Raw genomic sequence first — 17,918 nt, 5'->3', positions numbered from 1 at the left:
TTCATAAATTTTGTAATATACAAAAAAAATGCATTTCAACATACAGTGTGTATATATATATATATATATATGTGTGTATTGAAATATATTTTGAAATAAATTGAATACGGCCAAAATTGTAGCATTTCAAATATATGTCAATATATTTGGGAAGAATATTTTTAAAATACATTTAAAATATATTTTTCTTCCATGTGGGTTCTAAATCGTTTTCTAGCAAAAAAAAAAAAGATTTTTTTTACATGTAGGAGAGGAATGCCAGGATTGGCCCGGAGTGGAAGTGGTCAAGGAAAAGAATTAAACATCCCTAATATTAAAATAAAAATGTAACAAAAACTGCAAAATGTCAGATGGGGAAAACAAACTGAAGTACAGAGACCCGGCCAACAGAGACCCTAAAACCCAGAGAGTGGGACCACCAGTCAACCTCCAACCAAAACTGAAGTCCCAGGTTTGGGGGCTGAGTTATCCAGGAAGAGATTTGTGATACAATTCAATGAAACGGTATTATTATATGATGATTATATTGCGGGTATAAATGGTGGCTGTGGAAAGGTTGCCCGGCGATGTCTATGGTGCAGGTGGTCAAGGTGGTAAATTGAAGTCTGGTTACATGTGGTAGGTGGAGGTCTCTATTGGGCCAAGTTTGGGGTATTTTCTGGTTATTCCACGTTTGTCGGAGATCTCCTCAGCTTAGCCCCAGACGAGATTTGTTTTGTACTTTTTCAGTAACGGAGGACTTTGTGTGATTTGTGGAACATGAGGCGACTCTTAGTGCTCGTTGTGCAGGAGAAGACTTCCTGCTTATTGTAAATCTTCTGATTTGTTTTCATTAGGACTTGTATTGGATCCATCCTCCAGGTAACCTATAGAAATGAGAAGTTTCCACAATTCCCGGTGGTGTCAAGTGCTGGTCTCTCCTGTTCTGCACATTTCTATTGGCCCGTCACTATGATAGGTGACCTTACTGACCAACAGGAACATGTAGGAGGGGCCTGCCCAAAGCTTGACACGACCAGGAAGAATCCATACGCACTGATATCATCATCCTGGGGGTGCTGAGGACCATGTGTGAAAGGATGGACAGGAACTACTCACTTCTTACATTAGAGTTCTGGAACATGTTCAGTGAAATCAATCCACCTGTAGACTAACGGCATTCTGGGTGCTTACTGCAGGACTTAAAGTGTATCTCCACCACTAAAAATGTGGGGGGGCAGGACTGATGTGTCAGATGGTCCTAGTATGTAAGATAGAGACTTTAGATTGTGAGCTCCTTGGGGGCAGGACTGATGTGTCAGATGGTCCTAGTATGTAAGATAGAGACCTTAGATTGTGAGCTCCTTGGGGGCTGGGACTGATGTGTCAGATGGTTCTAGTATGTAAGAAAGAGACTTTAGATTGTAAGCTCCTTGGGAGATGGGACTGATGTGTCAGATGGTCCTAGTATGTAAAATGGAGACCTTAGATTGTAAGCTCCTTGGGAGATGGGACTGATGTGTCAGATGGTCCTAGTATGTAAGATGGAGACCTTAGATTGTGAGCTCCTTGGGGGCAGGACTGATGTGTCAGATGGTCCTAGTATGTAAGATAGAGACTTTAGATTGTAAGCTCCTTGGGGGCAGGGACTGATGTGTCAGATGGTTCTAGTATGTAAGATAGAGACCTTAGATTGTAAGCTCCTTGGGGGCTGGGACTGATGTGTCAGACGGTCCTAGTATGTAAGATAGAGACCTTAGATTGTGAGCTCCTTGGGGGCTGGGACTGATGTGTCAGATGGTTCTAGTATGTAAGATAGAGACCTTAGATTGTGAGCTCCTTGGGGGCTGGGACTGATGTGTCAGACGGTCCTAGTATGTAAGATAGAGACCTTAGATTGTGAGCTCCTTGGGGGCTGGGACTGATGTGTCAGATGGTTCTAGTATGTAAGATGGAGACCTTAGATTGTGAGCTCCTTGGGGGCTGGGACTGATGTGTCAGATGGTCCTAGTATGTAAGATGGAGACCTTAGATTGTGAGCTCCTTGGGGGCTGGGACTGATGTGTCAGATGGTCCTAGTATGTAAGATGGAGACCTTAGATTGTGAGCTCCTTGGGGGCTGGGACTGATGTGTCAGATGGTCCTAGTATGTAAGATAGAGACCTTAGATTGTGAGCTCCTTGGGGGCTGGGACTGATGTGTCAGATGGTTCTAGTATGTAAGAAAGAGACTTTAGATTGTAAGCTCCTTGGGAGATGGGACTGATGTGTCAGATGGTCCTAGTATGTAAGATGGAGACCTTAGATTGTGAGCTCCTTGGGGGCAGGACTGATGTGTCAGATGGTCCTAGTATGTAAGATAGAGACTTTAGATTGTAAACTCCTTGGGGGCTGGGACTGATGTGTCAGATGGTTCTAGTATGTAAGATAGAGACCTTAGATTGTGAGTTCCTTGGGGGCTGGGACTGATGTGTCAGATGGTCCTAGTATGTAAGATAGAGACCTTAGATTGTGAGCTCCTTGGGGGCTGGGACTGATGTGTCAGATGGTTCTAGTATGTAAGATAGAGACCTTAGATTGTAAGCTCCTTGGGGGCTGGGACTGATGTGTCAGATGGTCCTAGTATGTAAGATAGAGACCTTAGATTGTAAGCTCCTTGGGGGCTGGGACTGATGTGTCAGATGGTTCTAGTATGTAAGATAGAGACCTTAGATTGTAAGCTCCTTGGGGGCTGGGACTGATGTGTCAGATGGTCCTAGTATGTAAGATGGAGACCTTAGACTGTGAGCTCCTTGGGGGCTGGGACTGATGTGTCAGATGGTCCTAGTATGTAAGATGGAGACCTTAGATTGTGAGCTCCTTGGGGGCTGGGACTGATGTGTCAGATGGTCCTAGTATGTAAGATAGAGACTTTAGATTGTGAGCTCCTTGGGGGCAGGACTGATGTGTCAGATGGTCCTAGTATGTAAGATAGAGACCTTAGATTGTGAGCTCCTTGGGGGCTGGGACTGATGTGTCAGATGGTCCTAGTATGTAAGATGGAGACCTTATATTGTGAGCTCCTTGGGGGCTGGGACTGATGTGTCAGATGGGAATGTATAGGCCAGTTGCTCTCCCTGTGCTTGTGTGGGTGTACTCTCACAGTCCAAAAGAATGTTGTTAGGTAATTGGCTCCTGTCTACATTGGCCCTAGTATATGAGATAGAGACCTTAGATTGTAAGCTCCTCGGGGGTGGGGACTGATGTGAAGGTATAGCTGGCTGAGAACTGGCCTGTACAATCCCATGTGATCCTCCAGTGTTCGCAGAACTCCCCATCACAAGAACAAGGTGAGCAGTGACGTAGCACTATGGGTCACATGGCTGAACATCACAAGCCCTCGACACAAGAACATCTTCCCTAAGCTGGCCATACATTAGTAGATTCTCCGCTGAATGTTCCAACCAACATTTGAATGAATGTTCTTAAAATTTCTGAACAAAACATTACTAGTGTACAGCCAGCCCTACATCAAGTCTTCTCACTGGATAATCCATTGATCTGTATTCCATAAATGATCAATAATACACAATAAAAGGGAAGAAACAGACAACGATCTCCTGGTGGGACGATTTCTATGGAGGTTTCCATGCATAGGAGGATCGACTCCAGAACATTCATATATTTATATGAATTCAACCCATTTTCATGATGGAAGGACAGCCATGCACATTACCTGGGGAGCCAGCCAAGGATTCCCCTCTGCTGAAAGCGAAGGTGCGAGATACGGACACAGGTACTGGGAGGGCAAAGCAAAACGGGAGTAAGATCGGGATGAGAGCATACAAATACAGAGCACACACTGGAAAGAGGGATCTCAATGGACGAGAATCCGGCAATTCTACGGGAACAATGTACAAATCTATCCATATGGAGAACACACAAGAAGACGATAAGTGGCACAAGCTTGAAAATGGGTTGTTATCAGAATTAGAAGAACGGTTTTATAAATACTGTTAGAAAAGCAAAAAAATCAAATCGTATTAATAATATATTAGGGATCCAAAAAAAAGAATGCGGAACTTACCATCAGCTCTACACTCTGTACACAAATGGATGGAAATGAACTTTATTAACCTTTGTTCACCTGCAATCCGGCTATGTACTAAAGAGCACCACACCTGACAGTCTACACGTCCACCCTACACTTCCCTCCACACCTGACAGTCTACACGTCCACCCTACACTTCCCTCCACACCTGACAGTCTACATGTCCACCCTCCACACCTGACAGTCTACATGTCCACCCTACACTTCCATCCACACCTGACAGTCTACATGTCCACCCTACACTTCCATCCACACCTGACAGTCTACACGTCCACCCTACACTTCCATCCACACCTGACAGTCTACATGTCCACCCTCCACACCTGACAGTCTACATGTCCACCCTACACTTCCCTCCACACCCGACAGTCTACATGTCCACCGTACACTTCCATCCACACCTGACAGTCTACATGTCCACCCTACACTTCCATCCACACCTGACAGTCTACACGTCCACCCTACACTTCCCTCCACACCTGACAGTCTACACGTCCACCCTACACTTCCATCCACACCTGACAGTCTACATGTCCACCCTACACTTCCATCCACACCTGACAGTCTACATGTCCACCCTACACTTCCATCCACACCTGACAGTCTACATGTCCACCCTACACTTCCCTCCACACCTGACAGTCTACATGTCCACCCTACACTTCCATCCACACCTGACAGTCTACATGTCCACCCTACACTTCCATTCACACCTGACAGTCTACATGTCCACCCTACACTTCCATCCACATCTCACAGTCTACATGTCCACCGTACACTTCCATCCACACCTGACAGTCTACATGTCCACCCTACACTTCCCTCCACACCCGACAGTCTACACGTCCACCGTACACTTCCATCCACACCTGACAGTCTACATGTCCACCCTACACTTCCCTCCACACCCGACAGTCTACATGTCCACCGTACACTTCCATCCACACCTGACAGTCTACATGTCCACCCTACACTTCCCTCCACACCTGACAGTCTACATGTCCACCCTACACTTCCCTCCACACCTGACAGTCTACATGTCCACCCTACACTTCCATCCACACCTGACAGTCTACATGTCCACCCTACACTTCCCTCCACACCTGACAGTCTACATGTCCACCCTACACTTCCATCCACACCTGACAGTCTACATGTCCACCCTACACTTCCCTCCACACCCGACAGTCTACATGTCCACCCTACACTTCTATCCACACCTGACAGTCTACACGTCCGCCCTACACTTCCCTCCACACCCGACAGTCTACATGTCCACCCTACACTTCCCTCCACACCTGACAGTCTACATGTCCACCCTACACTTCCATCCACACCTGACAGTCTACACATCCACCCTACACTTCCCTCTACACCTGACAGTCTACATGTCCACCCTACACTTCCATCCACACCTCAGAGTCTACACGTCTGCCCTACACTTCCCTCCACACCTGACAGTCTACATGTCCACCCTACACTTCCATCCACACCCGACAGTCTACATGTCCACCCTACACTTCCATCCACACCTCACAGTCTACACGTCCACCCTACACTTCCATCCACACCTGACAGTCTACACGTCCACCCTACACTTCCATCCACACCTCACAGTCTACACGTCCACCCTACACTTCCCTCCACACCTGACAGTCTACATGTCCACCCTACACTTCCATCCACACCTGACAGTCTACATGTCCACCCTACACTTCCCTCCACACCTGACAGTCTACATGTCCACCCTACACTTCCCTCCACACCTCACAGTCTACATGTCCACCCTACACTTCCATCCACATCTCACAGTCTACACGTCCGCCCTACACTTCCATCCACACCTGACAGTCTACATGTCCACCCTACACTTCCCTCCACACCTGACAGTCTACATGTCCACCCTACACTTCCATCCACACCTGACAGTCCACATGTCCACCCTACACTTCCATCCACATCTCACAGTCTACATGTCTACCCTACACTTCCATCCACATCTCACAGTCTACACGTCCGCCCTACACTTCCATCCACACCTCACAGTCTACATGTCCACCCTACACTTCCCTCCACACCTGACAGTCTACATGTCCACCCTACACTTCCATCCACACCTGACAGTCTACACGTCCCCCTACACTTCCCTCCACACCTGACAGTCTACACGTCCACCCTACACTTCCATCCACACCACACAGTCTACATGTCCACCCTACACTTCCTTCCACACCCGACAGTCTACATATCCACCCTACACTTCCATCCACATCTCACAGTCTACATGTCCACCCTACACTTCCCTCCACACCTGACAGTCTACACGTCCACCCTACACTTCCATCCACACCTCACAGTCTACACGTCCACTCTACACTTCCATCCACACCTCACAGTCTACATGTCCGCCCTACACTTCCATCCACACCTGACAGTCTACATGTCCACCCTACACTTCCATCCACACCTGACAGTCTACATGTCCACCCTACACTTCCATCCACACCTGACAGTCTACATGTCCACCCTACACTTCCATCCACACCTGACAGTCTACATGTCCACCCTACACTTCCCTCCACACCTGACAGTCTACATGTCCACCCTACACTTTCATCCACACATGACCATCTACACGTCCACCCTACACTTCCATCCACACATGACAGTCTACACGTCCACCCTACACTTCCATCCACACCTGACAGTCTACATGTCCACCCTACACTTCCCTCCACACCTGACAGTCTACATGTCCGCCCTACACTTCCATCCACATCTCACAGTCTACATGTCCACCCTACACTTCCCTCCACACCTGACAGTCTACATGTCCACCCTACACTTCCATCCACACCTGACAGTCTACACGTCCACCCTACACTTCCATCCACACCTGAAAGTCTACATATCCCCCTACACTTCCATCCACACCTGACAGTCTACACGTCCACCCTACACTTCCCTCTACACCTGACAGTCTACATGTCCACCCTACACTTCCATCCACACCTGACAGTCTACATGTCCACCCTACACTTCCATCCACACATGACAGTCTACACGTCCACCCTACACTTCCATCCACACCTGAAAGTCTACATATCCACCCTACACTTCCATCCACACCTGACAGTCTACGTGTCGACCTACACTTCCATCCACACCTGACAGTCTACATGTCCACCCTACACTTCCCTCCACACCTGACAGTCTACACGTCCACCCTACACTTCCATCCACACCTGACAGTCTACACGTCCACCCTACACTTCCCTCTACACCTGACAGTCTACACGTCCACCATACACTTTCATCCACACCTCACAGTCTACACGTCCACCCTACACTTCCATCCACACCTGACAGTCTACACGTCCACCCTACACTTCCCTCCACACCTGACAGTCTACACGTCCACCCTACACTTCCATCCACACCTGACAGTCTACACGTCCACCCTACACTTCCATCCACACCTGACAGTCTACACGTCCACCCTACACTTCCATCCACACCTGACAGTCTACATGTCCGCCCTACACTTCCATCCCCACCTGACAGTCTACACGTCCACCCTACACTTCCATCCACACCTGACAGTCTACATGTCGGCCCTACACTTCCATCCACACCTGACAGTCTACACGTCCACCCTACACTTCCATCCACACCTGGCAGTCTACATGTCCACCCTACACTTCCATCCACACCTGACAGTCTACATGTCCGCCCACACTTCGATCCCCACCTGACAGTCTACATGTCCGCCCTACACTTCCATCCACACCTGACAGTCTACACGTCCACCGTACACTTCCATCCACACCTGACAGTCTACACGTCCACCCTACACTTCCATCCACACCTGACAGTCTACATGTCCACCCTACACTTCCCTCCACACCTGACAGTCTACATGTCCACCCTACACTTCCATCCACACCTGACAGTCTACATGTCCACCCTACACTTCCATCCACACCTGACAGTCTACATGTCCACCCTACACTTCCATCCACACCTGACAGTCTACACGTCCACCGTACACTTCCATCCACACCTGACAGTCTACACGTCCACCCTACACTTCCATCCACACCTGACAGTCTACATGTCCACCCTACACTTCCCTCCACACCTGACAGTCTACATGTCCACCCTACACTTCCATCCACACCTGACAGTCTACATGTCCACCCTACACTTCCATCCACACCTGACAGTCTACATGTCCACCCTACACTTCCATCCACACCTGACAGTCTACAAGTCCACCCTACACTTCCATCCACACCTGACAGTCTACAAGTCCACCCTACACTTCCATCCACACCTGACAGTCTACACGTCCACCCTACACTTTCATCCACACCTGACAGTCTACACGTCCGCCCTACACTTCCATCCACACCTCACAGTCCACATATCCACCCTACACTTCCATCCACACCTGACAGTCTACACGTCCACCCTACACTTCCCTCTACACCTGACAGTCTACATGTCCACCCTACACTTCCATCCACACCTGACAGTCTACACGTCCACCCTACACTTCCATCCACACCTGACAGTCTACATGTCCCCCTACACTTCCCTCCACACCTGACAGTCTACACGTCCACCCTACACTTCCATCCACACCTGACAGTCTACACGTCCACCCTACACTTCCATCCACACCTGACAGTCTACATGTCCACCCTACACTTCCCTCCACACCTGACAGTCTACACGTCCACCCTACACTTCCATCCACACATGACAGTCTACATGTCCATCTACACTTCCATCCACACATGACAGTCTACACGTCCGCCCTACACTTCCATCCACACCTGACAGTCTACATGTCCACCCTACACTTCCCTCCACACCTGACAGTCTACATGTCCATCTACACTTCCATCCACACATGACAGTCTACACGTCCGCCCTACACTTCCATCCACACCTGACAGTCTACATGTCCACCCTACACTTCCCTCCACACATGACAGTCTACATGTCCACCCTACACTTCCATCCACACCTGACAGTCTACACGTCCACCCTACACTTCCCTCCACACCTGACAGTCTACATGTCCACCCTACACTTCCATCCACACCTGACAGTCTACACGTCCACCCTACACTTCCCTCCACACCTGACAGTCTACACGTCCACCCTACACTTCCATCCACACCTGACAGTCTACACGTCCACCCTACACTTCCATCCACACCTGACAGTCTACATGTCCACCCTACACTTCCATCCACACCTGACAGTCTACACATCCACCCTACACTTCCATCCACACCTGACAGTCTACATGTCCACCCTACACTTCCATCCACACCTGACAGTCTACACGTCCGCCCTACATTTCCCTCTACACCTGACAGTCTACATGTCCACCCTACACTTCCATCCACACCTGACAGTCTACATGTCCACCCTACACTTCCCTCCACACCTGACAGTCTACATGTCCGCCCTACACTTCCATCCACACCTGACAGTCTACATGTCCGCCCTACACTTCCCTCCACACCTGACAGTCTACACGTCCACCCTACACTTCCATCCACACCTGACAGTCTACATGTCCACCCTACACTTCCATCCACACCTGACAGTCTACATGTCCACCCTACACTTCCATCCACACCTGACAGTCTACATGTCCGCCCTACACTTCCATCCACACAGTATATATACATTGCACTAAATCTATTCTGGGCCTTCATGAGCACAGTCATTGGGTCACCAGGCGTTACCCCTTTTAATCTTCTCCCTAATTATTTTAGATGGCCACAACCTGATAGGGACAATAAAGCATTCCATCGACCTCAGCCCCCGACAAAGACAGAAATGGCATTCTAGTACAAGGGATCTTAAGACAATAAAGCTTTATTCAGAGATCACCGTCATACCAATGTGACTGTAAGGGACCAATCATAGTAAGTGTACAAAGGCCCCAGAAAGTGAATGTTCCCCATGTATGTCCTTACATGGGTGCAGAATACAATAAGTATTCATTTACATCCTGAGGCTACAAAGTTCTCTCTAAATACATAACATGTAATCTTCATTAGACATAAGGACCCCCCAGGGGATCCCCTCTAAATCTGGTGTCACTTTGTCACCATGATACGCCATGGAGGTTAGTGTCCAGTCAATGAGGGATGGGAACAACTATTTGAACAGCAGAAGTTGGGTATGTAATGTGGCCGGGATGCCGGGGATTATTAGGAAAATGGCCGCTAAAAGTGAACTAACTAATGAACGAACGAATCAGAGGGATGCATGGAAGAGGCATTTCTGGATAAGAAAGGTAATAACTCGACCCTTGAGGTGTCTTGAGCTCGGCAAGTTTATTACAAGTTTAACTTCAGGGCCACCTTCAGCAAGCTAGAGACTTCATTCTAGAGAGGTTCAAGAACACCTGACACCAATCTGATGCACACAAAGGCCCTCATGGAATATTTCACTTGTAACTGGAACCTTTTATATACCACTGAGATACGTGAGAGCCCTCTCCACACTGATCTTCACCAATTATGGAGCAGATGCCTCCAGTGAAGGGGCTTCCAGTGTGTTGGGATAACACAACTCATTTCCAGGCAGATTATATCCTGTTGAAAATCTCTGTACTGATTAAACTCCGACCATTTCTCTTCCTATCCATGACAGAGAGCAGATCTTTCACTGCAGAAACACCACTTCAGTCCACAGGCCATGCTCTGCGGAGTCATGGAGGGTCATGGCGAGTCAGAATCATAGAGAGCCATGGAGACTCATGAAAGGTCATGGAGGGTCATAGAGTATCATGGTGGGTCATAGAATGTCATGGTGGGTCATGGAGATTCATGGACGATCATGGCGAGTCAGAATCAGAGAGAGCCATGGAGACTCATGAAAGGTCATGGAGGGTCATAGAGTATCATGGTGGGTCATAGAATGTCATGGTGGGTCATGGAGATTCATGGAGAGTCATGGAGAGTCATGAAGGTCATGGAGGGTAATAGAGCATCATGGTGGGTCACAGAATGTCATGAAGGGTCATGGAGGATCATAGAGAGTCATGGAGGGTCATGGCGAGTCAGAATCATAGAGAGCCATGCAGACTCTTGAAAGGTCATGGAGGGTAATAGAGTATCATGGTGGGTCATAGAGATTCATGGAGGATCATGGAGATTCATGGAGGATCATGGAGAGTCATGGAGAGTCATGGAGGGTCATGGAGATTCATGGAGGATCATGGAGAGTCATGGAGGGACATGGAGATTCATGGAGAGTCATAAAGGTCATGGAGGGTAATAGAGTATCATGGCGGGTCAGAGAATGTCATGGAGGGTCATGGAGATTCATAGAGGATCATGAAGGGTCATGGAGAGTCAGAATCATAGAGAGCCATGGAGACTCATGAAAGGTCATGGAGGGTAATAGAGTGTCATGGAGAGTCATAGAATGGCATGGAAGATCATGGAGATTCATGGAGGATCATGGAGAGTCATGAAGGTCATAGAGTGCATTGAGAGTCATAAAAAGTCATGGAGGATTATGGAGAGCCATAAAAGTATTACTAAACCCACAACAGTAAAATCAGTCTGTAAATGCAGTAAAGCATACAGTATGTGTTATACTCACTGTGGAACCTGAGGGGGTTAATCCTCTGCATTGTGGGAAAAGGCGGATTGATCCTGTCTTCTCTGATCCTCCCCTTCTTCTACTGTCCCCATTTCATCTCCTGACAGAACACAGCCTCAGAAATATTCTGCACATGCTCAGTTTGGTGTGTATTGGTAGAAAGGTTTTTTGTTTTTTTCTTGGGAGAGTGCATGTGATCAGCACAGTGCAATCAGCTCTGTCCAGACAGAGGGTCGGGGTCCTGCAGCCTCATAGGACAGCAAGAGGAGAATGCAAACTCCTACTACAAGCTTTAACCAGTGCTCTGCTGGACACTGATAGAAGTCACAAGACTGCTCTATACTGCTGATGAGAAAAGGTATTTAGCAGTTTATATTTACTAAAATAATTGCATTTCTGTGTTCTGTGTACTGTGGGAGAGCGGATACAGTGAATGTGGGGTCCGGGGAGAGCGGATATAGTGAATGCGGGGTCCGGGGAGAGCGGATATAGTGAATGCGGGGTCCGGGGAGAGCGGATATAGTGAATGCGGGGTCCGGGGAGAGCGGATATAGTGAAAGCGGGGTCCGGGGAGAGCGGATATAGTGAATGCGGGGTCCGGGGAGAGCGGATATAGTGAACGCGGGGTCCGGGGAGAGCGGATATAGTGAATGCGGGGTCCGGGGAGAGCGGATATAGTGATTGCGGGGTCCGGAGAGAGCGGATATAGTGAATGCGGGGTCCGGGGGGAGCGGATATAGTGAATGCGGGGTCCGGGGGAGCGGATATAGTGAATGCGGGGTCCGGGGAGAGAGGATACAGTGAATGCGGGGTCCGGGGAGAGCGGATATAGTTAAAGCGGGGTCCGGGGAGAGCGGATATAGTGAACGCGGGGTCCGGGGAGAGCGGATATAGTGAATGCGGGGTCCGGGGAGAGCGGATATAGTGAACGCGGGGTCCGGGGAGAGCGGATATAGTGAATGCGGGGTCCGGGGAGAGCGGATATAGTGAATGCGGGGTCCGGGGAGAGCGGATATAGTGAACGCGGGGTCCGGGGAGAGAGGATATAGTGAACGCGGGGTCCGGGGAGAGCGGATATAGTGAACGCGGGGTCCGGGGAGAGCGGATATAGTGAACGCGGGGTCCGGGGAGAGCGGATATAGTGAACGCGGGGTCCGGGGAGAGCGGATATAGTGAACGCGGGGTCCAGGGAGAGAGCGGATATAGTGAATGCGGGGTCCGGGGAGAGCGGATATAGTGAATGCGGGGTCCGGGGAGAGCGGATATAGTGAATGCGGGGTCCGGGGAAAGCGGATACAGCAAATGCGGGGTCCGGGGAGAGCGGATATAGTGAATGCGGGGTCCGGGGAGAGCGGATTCAGTGAATGCGGGGTCCGGGGGAGCGGATATAGTGAATGCGGGGTCCGGGGAGAGCGGATATAGTGAATGCGGGGTCCAGGGAGAGCGGATACAGTGAATGCGGGGTCCGGGGAGAGCGGATTCAGTGAATGCGGGGTCCGGGGGAGCGGATATAGTGAATGCGGGGTCCGGGGAGAGCGGATATAGTGAATGCGGGGTCCAGGGAGAGCGGATATAGTGAATGCGGGGTCCGGGGGGAGGAGATATAGTGAATGCGGGGTCCCGGGAGAGCGGATATAGTGAATGCGGGGTCCGGGGAGAGCGGATATAGTGAATGCGGGGTCCGGGGAGAGCGGATACAGTGAATGCGGGGTCCGGGGGAACGGATATAGTGAATGCGGGGTCCGGAGAGAGCGGATATAGTGAATGCGGGGTCCGGGGGAGCGGATATAGTGAATGCGGGGTCCGGGGAGAGCGGATATAGTTAATGCGGGGTCCGGGGAGAGCGGATATAGTGAATGCGGGGTCCGGAGAGAGCGGATATAGTGAATGCGGGGTCCGGGGGAGCGGATATAGTGAATGCGGGGTCCGGGGAGAGCGGATATAGTTAATGCGGGGTCCGGGGAGAGCGGATATAGTGAACGCGGGGTCCGGGGAGAGCGGATATAGGGAATGCGGGGTCCGGAGAGAGCGGATATAGTGAATGCGGGGTCCGGGGAGAGCGGATATAGTGAATGCGGGGTCCGGGGAGAGCGGATATAGTGAATGCGGGGTCCGGGGGAGCGGATATAGTGAATGCGGGGTCCGGGGAGAGCGGATATAGTTAATGCGGGGTCCGGGGAGAGCGGATACAGTGAATGCGGGGTCCGGGGGGAGCGGATACAGTGAATGCGGGGTCCGGGGGGAGCGGATATACTGAATGCGGGGTCCGGGGAGAGCGGATATAGTGAATGCGGGGTCCGGGGAGAGCGGATATAGTGATTGCGGGGTCTGGAGAGAGCGGATATAGTGAATGCGGGGTCCGGGGGGAGCGGATATAGTGAATGCGGGGTCCGGGGAGAGCGGATATAGTGATTGCGGGGTCTGGAGAGAGCGGATATAGTGAATGCGGGGTCCGGGGGAGCGGATATAGTGAATGCGGGGTCCGGGGAGAGCGGATATAGTGAATGCGGGGTCCGGGGGAGCGGATATAGTGAATGCGGGGTCCGGGGAGAGCAGATATAGTTAATGCGGGGTCCGGGGAGAGCAGATATAGTGAATGCGGGGTCCGGAGAGAGCGGATATAGTGAATGCGGGGTCCGTGGAGAGCGGATATAGTGAATGCGGGGTCCGGGAGATTGGATAGAGTGAATGTAGGGTCCGGGGAGAGCGGATATAGGGAATGTGGGGTCCGGGGAGAGCGGATATAGGGAATGTGGGGTCCGGGGAGAGTGGATAGAGTGAATGCGGGGTCCGGGGAGAGCGGATATGGTGAATGCGGGGTCCGGGGAGAGCGGATACATTGAATGCGGGGTCCGGGGGAGCGGATATACTGAATGCGGGGTCCGGGGAGAGCGGATATAGTGAATGCGGGGTCCGGGGAGAGCGGATATAGTGATTGCGGGGTCTGGAGAGAGCGGATATAGTGAATGCGGGGTCCGGGGGGAGCGGATATAGTGAATGCGGGGTCCGGGGAGAGCGGATATAGTGATTGCGGGGTCTGGAGAGAGCGGATATAGTGAATGCGGGGTCCGGGGGAGCGGATATAGTGAATGCGGGGTCCGGGGAGAGCGGATATAGTGAATGCGGGGTCCGGGGGAGCGGATATAGTGAATGCGGGGTCCGGGGAGAGCAGATATAGTTAATGCGGGGTCCGGGGAGAGCAGATATAGTGAATGCGGGGTCCGGAGAGAGCGGATATAGTGAATGCGGGGTCCGTGGAGAGCGGATATAGTGAATGCGGGGTCCGGGAGATTGGATAGAGTGAATGTAGGGTCCGGGGAGAGCGGATATAGGGAATGTGGGGTCCGGGGAGAGCGGATATAGGGAATGTGGGGTCCGGGGAGAGTGGATAGAGTGAATGCGGGGTCCGGGGAGAGCGGATATGGTGAATGCGGGGTCCGGGGAGAGCGGATACATTGAATGCGGGGTCCGGGGGAGCGGATATAGTGAATGCGGGGTCCGGGGAGAGCGGATATAGTGAATGCGGGGTCCGGGGAGAGCGGATATAGTGAATGCGGGGTCCGGGGAGAGCGGATACAGTGAATGCGGGGTCCGGGGGAGCGGATATACTGAATGCGGGGACCGGAGAGAGCGGATATAGTGAATGCGGGGTCCGGAGAGAGCGGATATAGTGAATGCGGGGCCCGGGGAGAGCGGATAGAGTGAATGCGGGGCCCGGGGAGAGCGGATATAGTGAATGCGGGGTCCGGGGAGAGCGGATATAGTGAATGCGGGGTCCGGGAAGAGCGGATATAGTGAATGCGGGGTCCGGGGAGAGCGGATATAGTGAATGCGGGGTCCGGGGAGATTGGATAGAGTGAATGTGGGGTCTGGGGAGAGCGGATATAGTGAATGCGGGGTCCGGGGAGAGCGGATATAGTGAATGTGGGGTCTGGGGAGAGCGGATATAGTGAATGCGGGGTCCGGGGAGAGCGGATATAGTGAATGCGGGGTCCGGGGAGAGCGGATATAGTGAATGCGGGGTCCGGGGAGAGCGGATATAGTGAATGCGGGGTCTGGGGAGAGCGGATATAGTGAATGCGGGGTCCGGGGATAGCGGATATAGTGAATGTGGGGTCTGGGGAGAGCGGATATAGGGAATGTGGGGTCCGGGGAGAGCGGATATAGTGTATGCGGGGTCCGGGGAGAGCGGATATAGTGTATGCGGGGTCCGGGGAGAGCGGATATAGTGAATGTGGGGTCCGGGGAGAGTGGATAGAGTGAATGCAGAGTTCTGGGTTTAGTAACACTTGAAGGGTCACAGAGAGTCAAGAAGAGTTATGGAGGGTCATTAAGAATCATGGAGGGTCATAGAGGGTAAGGAGGGTCAAAGAAAGTCATGGAGGGTAATAGAGACTCATGGAGGGTCATAGAGAATCATGGAGGGTCATAGAGGTCATGGTGGGTCATAGAGAATCATGGAGGGTCATAGAGGTCATGGTGGGTCATAGAGAATCATGGAGGGTCATGGAGAGTCATGGTGGGTCATGGAGACAGCAGAATGAGCATTGGCCATCCTCACACTACCCGTTGCTCGCTGTCTCTCTGAATATAGTATATCTACGGGGCAGGTATTGTCCTGTCGCTGGCCAACCAATCATCTTTGATAAGTTATTCCTCCCTGTTCTGTTAGAACAAGATATAATTGGTGCCAGGAGTTCCGGCTCCATGTGTACATGTGCACATTTGTCCAAAACACTAATGTATGTTTTTGCCAGGACCACCTATAGAAAGTCTGAGGTTTCATGGCCACATCTCATGGCACGTCATATGGCCACCATCTGAAATCTAAGAACAACGTTGGCTCACCTACAAAATGTAAGAAGACGAGAGAGGGCAATGCTTTTGCTGATATGGGATTGGTGAGGAAACCATCTTTATCAATACACCAAATCAATGAAAGCATAAGCCTCACATCCCCTGCAGTGTATGGGGGGCTCCATTACTATGACTTACTAATGCAGAAAGCCCCCCTTGTGTTGGGTTCTGTGAATGGTCCTCAAAAGACAGACGTCTAAGTATATTTCTCAGGCCACCATTTCTGGACTCTCGTGTAGGTCTACACATTAAGCATGATCAAGCATTGAGCAGCCCCCTAGATATGGTGACCACCCCCCTAGATATGGTGACCACCCCCCTAGATATGGTGACCACCAGGCCACTGGCACCGTGTTTGACTGACATTTATAACCAGGAACACAACTCCAGTCTCCTAAGCCAAGGCTCTATGAGATGTCCATGCTGCTGGCTGCAGACATACTTACAAAGGAAGGACGAACCGGCCAAGCTTCCAACTTTTCTAACATCATTATCTGAAATAAAACAAAAAAGAATAATATATATGTTGAGAACACAAAATGAAAGCTGAAGCTACAAAACGAGGACATCTACAATCTACGGTCTGTATGTAAAAGATGGCGCCTAAGGAGGACTTGGCACAATATGGCGACTTACAAGTGAGCAGAGCGAAGAGTCAGGCTCAGTGAGCGCGCACATGAACATGTGATGATCCGGGTATTGTTACCACTGAACCACAAGAAGACGCTCGTTTTAGGTAAATACTCCTACACATCCGTATAGAACAGACTAGGAGAAGAATCAGAACTGCAGTCCTGCTGCTGGGAAGCTCTGTGTTCCTAGTCTATGATGTGGGAGGTTCCTGAGGGCACATGGAGACTTATTTAAAAACATACCAGAAGAAACTGTTGTCACAATAGCAGGAACTCCATAATATGTGAAGGCGCCATTCTCGAATCGCAGACCTTCCTTGCCAACCTCTACTTCTACTTTACCCTGAAGGAGAAAAACAGAGATTTCACCAGAAGCCATGAGGTATACAAAGGGGTCATGGTGGTACATGGTCTAATAGTGGCATATGGACTAATGGTGGTATGGACTAACGGTGGTACAAGGACTATATACAAATGGTGGTATGGACTAATGGTGGTACATGGACTATATACGAATGGTGGTATGGACTAACGGTGGTACATGGACTATATACGAATGGTGGTACATGGACTACGCAGGAATGGTGGTATGGACTAATGGTGGTACATGGACTATGTAAGAAGGGTGGTATAGAGTAATGGTGGTACATGGACTATCTATGAATGGTGGTATGGATTAATAGTGGTACATGGACTGTGTAAGAATGGTGGTATGTACTA

The 17,918-nt window shown here is 50.6% G+C and overlaps 1 protein-coding gene across 2 annotated transcripts in view; it reads right to left on the bottom strand.

The window, feature by feature from the left end:
• LOC149435370 (metal transporter CNNM1-like) overlaps nucleotides 1–17,918 on the bottom strand; it is a 77,770-nt gene that overhangs the window by 28,248 nt on the left and 31,604 nt on the right. The window contains exons 5-7 of one of the 2 annotated variants that reach the window (XM_089662720.1): nucleotides 17,442–17,541; nucleotides 17,013–17,060; nucleotides 3,694–3,756 (exon numbers count right to left, since the gene is read on the bottom strand). In XM_089662720.1, the coding sequence (XP_089518846.1) occupies nucleotides 3,694–3,756; nucleotides 17,013–17,060; nucleotides 17,442–17,541 (211 nt within the window). The remainder of the gene's footprint in view (nucleotides 1–3,693; nucleotides 3,757–17,012; nucleotides 17,061–17,441; nucleotides 17,542–17,918) is intronic. The other variant, XM_089662721.1, reaches the window with a different exon arrangement.

This window comes from Staurois parvus, unplaced genomic scaffold (genome assembly GCF_062004578.1).
Source record: "Staurois parvus isolate SC_StPar_1 unplaced genomic scaffold, SC_StPar_1.0 ptg001527l, whole genome shotgun sequence".
Classification (NCBI taxonomy): Eukaryota; Metazoa; Chordata; class Amphibia; order Anura; family Ranidae; genus Staurois; species Staurois parvus.
The sequence above is the reverse complement of the archived record's forward strand: the minus strand, read 5'-3'. Positions and strand labels throughout refer to the sequence as shown.